At 42.4% G+C, this 7,264-nt stretch overlaps 1 protein-coding gene and 2 long non-coding RNA genes across 4 annotated transcripts; 1 reads left to right on the forward strand and 2 right to left on the reverse strand.

Moving 5' to 3' along the window:
* The first annotated feature begins 555 nt into the window (after window positions 1–555).
* On the forward strand, window positions 556–1,839 carry LOC132456315 (uncharacterized). Its single transcript, XR_009525424.1, has 2 exons — window positions 556–1,222; window positions 1,585–1,839. It is a non-coding gene; the product is annotated as an uncharacterized LOC132456315 (long non-coding RNA).
* Window positions 1,464–3,685, reverse strand: LOC132456313 (uncharacterized). 2 transcript variants are annotated; one of them, XR_009525423.1, is made up of 3 exons: window positions 2,920–3,685; window positions 1,928–2,216; window positions 1,464–1,802 (listed from the first exon to the last, which is right to left on the reverse strand). It is a non-coding gene; the product is annotated as an uncharacterized LOC132456313 (long non-coding RNA). The 2 variants fall into 2 exon arrangements; XR_009525422.1 differs by lacking the exon at window positions 2,920–3,685 and having other exon boundaries at window positions 1,928–2,397.
* A 167-nt stretch (window positions 3,686–3,852) lies between these two features.
* LOC132455529 (general transcription factor II-I repeat domain-containing protein 2-like) lies at window positions 3,853–5,388 on the reverse strand. The gene is made up of 2 exons (XM_060049379.1): window positions 4,986–5,388; window positions 3,853–4,698 (listed from the first exon to the last, which is right to left on the reverse strand). The coding sequence occupies exons 1-2, from the start codon at window positions 5,374–5,376 to the stop codon at window positions 4,556–4,558; spliced, it is 534 nt and encodes a 177-aa protein (XP_059905362.1). The 5' UTR covers window positions 5,377–5,388; the 3' UTR covers window positions 3,853–4,555.
* Window positions 5,389–7,264: the final 1,876 nt, after the last annotated feature.

Below are 7,264 nucleotides of genomic sequence, written 5' to 3' on the forward strand. Positions count from 1 at the left end.
ACACGGCTAAAGGCTGTGTGCGGCTCGCCATTGCGATACATCCACTGTAAACAGAGCGCATGGTGGCTGCAAGCTGCTCAGGGCCACACCCCCACCCTCCTCCTTGACACGCCCACCGAAACAGCGCATTTGGGGGAAGCTCAATGTGCGACTGGCTCGGAGTGGCTGTAACTCTGCACCACGGCTGAATTTAGGGAACGTCTTTGAATACTGTGTTAGTTGCCCACTAATACCTATATTAAAGAATACATAAAATAGCATGTCATTGGACCTTTAAAGGGGACTTATTATACCACCAGGTGTGAGTGTGATTAGCCTGACAAGCCGTTTCGAAAATCGGCCTAATATGACATCACTAGTGGGTGTGTCCACCTAGATCTGTGCTGGATAGATGAGCAATGTTTACTTCAGTCCACTGGGTAGGCTGGTAGATAGATCTATCCAGCACAGATCTAGGTGGACACACCCACTAGTGATGTCATATTAGGCAGATTTTCAAAACTGCTTGTAAGGCTAATCACACTAACACCTGGTAGTATAATAAGTCCCCTTTAAACAATTAGTGTGACAAGAACAAGTGAGTGTGATTGTGTGAACAGATTCAACAATGGACACAGCAGGGAACACTATATAATATACTTAGGGCAAACCATTAACATATAACGTTGCAAATATACTATACTTAATGCCATTACAATACTTATAATAGCCCTGAGCAAATTCAAAATTGGTTTAGATCAATGGTCATACCATGGTTGGCTGTGCAGCGTTTGGATGCTCCAATCGGTCCGAGAAGGGTTACCACATGTATGGCTTCCCCAAGGACCAAGAGCGCAGGAAGAAATGGATGGCAATGGTCAGCCGTCAAAACGTACAATTGACAGGGGTCAGCAACCGTCAAAAACTATGTAATGTAAGTAATGTTCACATCACTTGATAGCATTTCAAAGGGCATAATAATTCTAAGTGTAGAGAATTATGACTTTTCAATGATATTTGAAGTGCAATGGAAACTGATCTTACAAGCCTACCTATAAGGTACACTTTGAAGATGACCAATTCACTGCCACAAAAAGAGAAGGGATGTTGAAGCTGAGGCCCGATGCAGTCCCAACAGTTTTCATTCATCGCCCTAAGCCGAAGAGGAGGAAACCCCCTTCTGTGAGGGTGCCTCCAGAACCAAGTGCAACGGACCACACATATTTCACCAAATTAAACTTCGGTATGATCCATGCAGCTAACAATATTCACCATTTCATGTAATTCAAGGATAGACTACACTCCTAATGAGATTACATAATTCATATTTGTACATTCAGTTTAAAAAACAACCAGAGGTCAGGGATTCTCTGAGGATTTGCACACAATGTAGATAATCGACACATTTCTACCCAATTAACAATTGCCGGTAGATCCATTTATAAATTGTATTGGTTTCTGATTGTGGCAGATGATTAAATTCACATTACAGAAATGATTCGCTTTAATTAATTTTCTTACATTGGCTTACATTGGAGATGACAGTAGTTGCAAATGCAAAGGCAAAATACATATAACAGCAACATTACCTTGTAATTATTACAGAGATTGAGGGAGAAATTGAGGTGGATTTCAAGAGCGATGAAAAGGACATGACAGGAGACACAGAGAGCAATCAAGAGGCCACTTTGCCAGGGGCAGGTGATTCAGGGGCAGGTGATTCAGGGGCAGCTGCTCCAGGGCCAGCTGCTCAAGGGCCAGCTGCTCCAGGGACCAGACTGCCAGGGACTGATGGGGCGACTGTGGAGGACCTAATAAGGCAACTAGAAAAGGAAAAATTAATGAGAAGGAGAGCAGAGAGGGCTCTTGTAACACAAAAAAGAATCAATTTGGCACCAAGAAAGAGAAACAATTCAGTCAACAAGAAGTTAAAACGAAAAAGCCATACAGGTTAAATTCACCGCCCATCATAATCAGCATTGTTGAAGCGGCGGCATCTGTAGGGCTTCATGTGCTGAACATCACCCTTTCCAGGATATAATTAAACAAACACACTGTTATTTCTACTAGCTATCGCATCATAAAACCCGTCCTTAAATCAACCTAAATGATCCTAGTAATCCAACATAAATAACTAACTAAATAAAAGTTAGATTCACTACTGAACTTCGTAATTGTTGGTGTAGATACCTTCACATGGCGAAGTCGAGCTCACAAACCAGCAGGCAATCGGTCGTCTACCAAGATAAAAATATATATAATTACGCTGTGCATATACAAATAAATGTCAGTATATGCATCATAAAAGGACCTCTAATACAATAGACAGTTGACAATTCAAAAGAGGTAGCTACTTAATCAATTTACCCCTGGAGATACCTTCACAGGTGGTGAAGTCGATCTAACAAACTAGCAGGCAATCGGTCGTCTACCAAGACCAATATATATATAATTACGGCGTGCATATTCAAATAAATATCAGTAAATGCATCATAAAAGGACCTCTAATACAATAGACAGTTGACAATTCAAAAGAGGTAGCTATTTAATAAATGTACCCCTGGAGAGATACCTTCACAGGTGGTGAAGTCGAGCTAACAAACTAGCAGGCAATCGGTCGTCTACCAAGACAAATATATATAATTACGCCGTGCATATTCAAATAAATATCAGTATATGCATCATCAAAGGACCTCTAATACAATAGACAGTTGACAATTCAAAAGAGGTAGCTATTTAATCAATTGACCCCTGGAGATACCTTCACAGGTGGTGAAGTCAAGCTAACAAACTAGCAGGCAATCGGTCGTCTACCAAGACAAATATATATATAATTACGCCGTGCATATTCAAATAAATATCAGTATATGCATCATAAAAGGACCTCTAATACAATAGACAGTTGACAATTCAAAAGAGGAAGCTATTTCATCAATTTACCTCAGAAGTTACTCGACGGCCAGCAATGGAAATGGATGATCTCCTACGCCGTAAAATGGTTGTTTGGAACTATTCGAGGCTCCATACCCCGGAAGTAGGCGCTACAACAGAGTCCAATGGAAGTGTCGCCACTCTGTTATATCTACCACTCTGAACGCAGGGTAAGATCACTACAGAGTCAGACACAGACAGTTGTTTCCAAAACCATTGAGTTGATAATGCTAAATAAACTAACAGTTATCTCGTTTTGTTGTGTCATTTTGAAGTATAGGCCTATTTGCCAGCAAAAGCTTTTCAACAAGCATCGTTTTAACTGACCTGTGAAAGTGGCTACCACTCGCTTTACTTTATATAGCCTACCAGCTAGCTATACAGCTAACCTATCTGGGAAACCTTTTGAAATTGCAAAGGGAAAGCATACATCGTTATCAGTGGCGGTGGGTCAATAGAGGGCGCTAGCGCCGTCACTGCCAGCAACCATTTAAATGCGTCTGAACTTCAATGATTTGGGCTAGGCTAGTTATTGGTCATTCGAAATAAAGCCCTCCTCAAAGTCAGGGGCGCCGGCCACGTTGAAGTCAATGTAAGCTCGCTAACTTTTTGCTGTCTATCAAGCAGAGACAGCTTTTCATTGGCACAAGAAAACTCGCCCTCGGGTCGCACCAGTGTGCGCCCCAGGCCAATGGTATCGCTTTTCTTTGTTGCCATCACCACATGATTGGACAATTCAGCGAATCAATCAAATAGGCTACCTACCTCAGCAGCAATCGCGCAACGTGCAAATGTGTAGAGCAGGGGTGCCCAAATTCTTCCCTCTGGAGGGCCAAAATAAAATCGGGGGGAGGCTCGTGGGCCAAAATAAAACTTTTTCAGTATATTAGGTTAAATATGGGTATAAATAGCATAGTATAAATATAAATAAATAGCGTGTGCAAAATCAACACTATCACAAGGTCATTTTGAAAAATGAATGACAATGTTTATTGTGCCTCACATTAATGTTCAAAAAATAATAAATAAATCATAAAATCTATCTTCTTTAAATTAGAAAAAATAATTGAAGCACTATGAAATATTTGAAGACAGACATGGAACATTACTAGGCCTTGGGCCTGTATCTTCAAATACAAAGAATTTTTTTTAGTGCAATAAAAGTAACACAGAACAGTAACACAGGACAGTAACAAAGTAACACAGGACAGAGCAGAACATACTCCGACACATTGGAGGTCCAGGCCTACACATTATGATTGAAGTAGGCCTATCAGTGGGAGACATGAAGCCTGTCCTTGGTTTTTACAAGTTTCTTAATATCAGGCTCCAGCTGACTAACTGACAGAGTGAGAATGTTATGAAGGTGAGAGTCAGATAAAGCATTTCTCAGTTTGGACTTATTAAGATTCATCAGGCTGAATGCCTGCTCACAGACATAGGTACTTCCAAAGAGGGATAACATCACCTGTGCATGTTTGCGGATCTTGCCATATCTGTGTGCAGGAACAGATTTGTAAAAGTCCTGTAAAGAAAGCTCTCTAAACCGGCAACGGAGGTCTGAATCAGATTGAAGTTCCAAAAGTTCCATTTGAAGCTCCTCACTGACTGCATCCACATTTACAGAAAAGGGATGCGCAAACAGCTAAAATGCTGCTTCGTTTCCACGAAAATCTTCAAAGCGATGGTCAAACTCCACCACAAGATCGTTGAGAATGTTGCAGTATTTTGGTGTGTCTTCCTCCATCAACCCAACTTCTCTGAGGCTGGGAAAATGTGCCAAATTTCCTAAATGTACAGACACAAAGACAAAAGTAGCAATGTAAGATGCAAGGTTGTTCATTTGATTTTCAATTAAATACCAAACATCAATCAAATGAGAAAAAAACGTATTGTTTTGTGTTTATGGCTGCAGTATAAAAAACAAATGTGTTATTGGATTTAATGCCTATATTTAAATAGAACATTTATTCTCCACACACAATGTATGTAACAAATATAATAACATGGTAGTGATCAATAACAAGCCCACTACATTGTTTTGTGTTCAATAACATATTCAAGTTAGATCTCACCTGTTAAGAGATGTCTGCTAAGCAACTGGAGCTTTTGCTTGAAGGCTCTGACATGGTCGTACAGCTGAGTGATTATCTGGTCTCTCCCTTGAAGCTGAAGATTGAGGATATTCAGCAGCTCTGTGATGTCCACAAGAAAGGCCATATCTGCAAGCCAGTGTTTGTCCGAGGGCACTTGGATGCTGTTCTCCTTTGTGGCTTGAAACACCCTGATTTCCTCACACAGCTCAAAGAAACGTCGTAAAACTTTCCCGCGGCTCAGCCACCGCACCTCCTGGTGGTACAATACATCACCATACTGGGCATCCATCTCATCAACAACAGCTTTGAACTGACGGTGTGAGAGCGCCTTTGAGCGAATATTGTTGACAATGCCAACGACATCCTGCATCACGTTCTTTAGGCCGATATTCTCAGCGCACAGTGTGGTGGCTCGATATAAAAAAATCGAGCCACCACACTCACGGACTTTGTCCGAAACAAGTGCAGTTAGACCTGCTCTCTTACCGACCATGGCTGGGGCTCCATCAGTCGTGATGCCAGATAGGTTTTCCCACTTCAAACCATTCTTGTCCATAACTTGCTGCACTGCCATAAAAATATCGATACCTCTTGTCGTCCCTTTCAGTGTTTCAAGGCCCGCTAGTTCTTGGCACACTTCTAAGTCCTCATTGACGCCTCGCAAAAACACCAGCAACTGTGCTGAGTCAGATATGTCGGTGCTTTCATCGCATGCGATGGAGAAGGCAGAAAACCGACCTGCTCTTTGGGCTATCTGGCCCCGAACGTCTTCGGCCATGTCCTCAACGCGGCGGGTCACCGTGTTCCGTGAAAAAGCCCGCTTCTGTGTTGGACACACAGCTTCAGCAGCAACTGTCAGACACTCTTTTACAAAATCACCCGCAGCAAAAGCGTGTACACTTCTGACAATGATGTTGCTAATGCAATAACTTGCAAGGGTGGCATTTTCTTGTGCAGTGGACGGCTGAAGTAAAGTTTGCTGCTGTGTGTCTAGCTTCATTAGCAAGTTTGCTACCTTTACCTTTCGGTCCTCGCCTGTGTATTTTGGGAACTGGTGAGAATGCTTAGTTTCATAGTGACGACGAATGTTGTACTCCTTTAAAACAGCGACCTTCTGCTTACATACCAGACATATTGCGTTGGAATCAACCTCGGTAAATAAATAATCATGTTCCCAACATTTTTTGAATTTGCGTTTGTCTGTGTGCCACTGCCGCTCCATCCTTGCGTCTCACTTACTCGCTGTCACGTGACTTCGGATTGGCGCGCAAGAGGATAGGAGCTCAACAGCGCCACCCTACCATCAATGTATCACAATGTTATTCTATGGTCAGGAATGGAAGTGCACCAATCAATAATATTTAATGAGAGCGAGCGCTGATGGTGGAAAACAATAATGTATACAGTGGGTAAGGCGTGGGCCAAATAAAATCAGACGCGGGCCAAACTTGGCCCGCGTCTGGGCAGCCCCAAATGGGGGGGGCAGCCCCAAATGGGGCTGCCCTGGTGTAGAGGATAGATAGATCGCTCACTCGCAGAGAGTTGTAAGCACTTTCCACCCTTTTCAGTGGAGGAATTGGACTCCCCAAGCAATGTTATTAAAAGGAGCAAGTAAGTTACATATTAATTTAGTCTTTCGGCCTGTAGCATATAAACAAAATGAAGCGACTGTCCTATATTACTAACTGCATTTGTAGACATTGAGACTCAAAAAATGGATGCTATAGGACATTGATCATGATTTGTCTCAATATCAGAATAACAACCATGGGTCAAATAGCAATGGCTGGTGGAATGGCCATAAAGTAGGTCTGTATATGCAGTGTAAGCTTGTCCAGGCCCTGAAAGTCAGGATGTAGGCTATGAATCTCAATGAATAGTAGGTAAAAGTGGCCATCCCCAAAATGCACCAGAATACAGGAAATCAAATCTATTAAATTCAATTTTTATCATGGGTGGGGGGGGGGGGGGGGTTAGGGTTAGCTAACCCCAGACCCCCCGTCTTACTGTGCCCCCCCAACATTTTTGATCACCAGCCGCCACTGATCGTTATATTGAATCGGTATACTCTGTAGTAACTACTTGGCCACATGACATGGCCATATCCGTTTCATGTCTACTCTGTCTCAGTGTCTCTGACAGTAGTGTCTTTTGCATTTGCCCTTTTTTGAATTTGAGCCCCTGCCCCTCAAAGGGTCTCTGCACAGCCCTGCTGATGTTGTTTTGTCCTTGTGCATGTTGTCAAAGTCATAGACAGT

Source organism: Gadus macrocephalus, chromosome 4, assembly GCF_031168955.1.
Source record: "Gadus macrocephalus chromosome 4, ASM3116895v1".
Lineage (NCBI taxonomy): Eukaryota > Metazoa > Chordata > Actinopteri > Gadiformes > Gadidae > Gadus > Gadus macrocephalus.

Excerpts from the sequence above, each read along its gene's own strand:
- LOC132455529 (XM_060049379.1), bottom strand. The coding sequence starts at position 5,376 with ATGCAGGATGTCGTTGGCATTGTCAACAATATTCGCTCAAAGGCGCTC. Across the intron at positions 4,699-4,985 it reads TAGCAGACATCTCTTAACAG|GAAATTTGGCACATTTTCCC; the intron begins GTGAGATCTAAC and ends CTGTACATTTAG.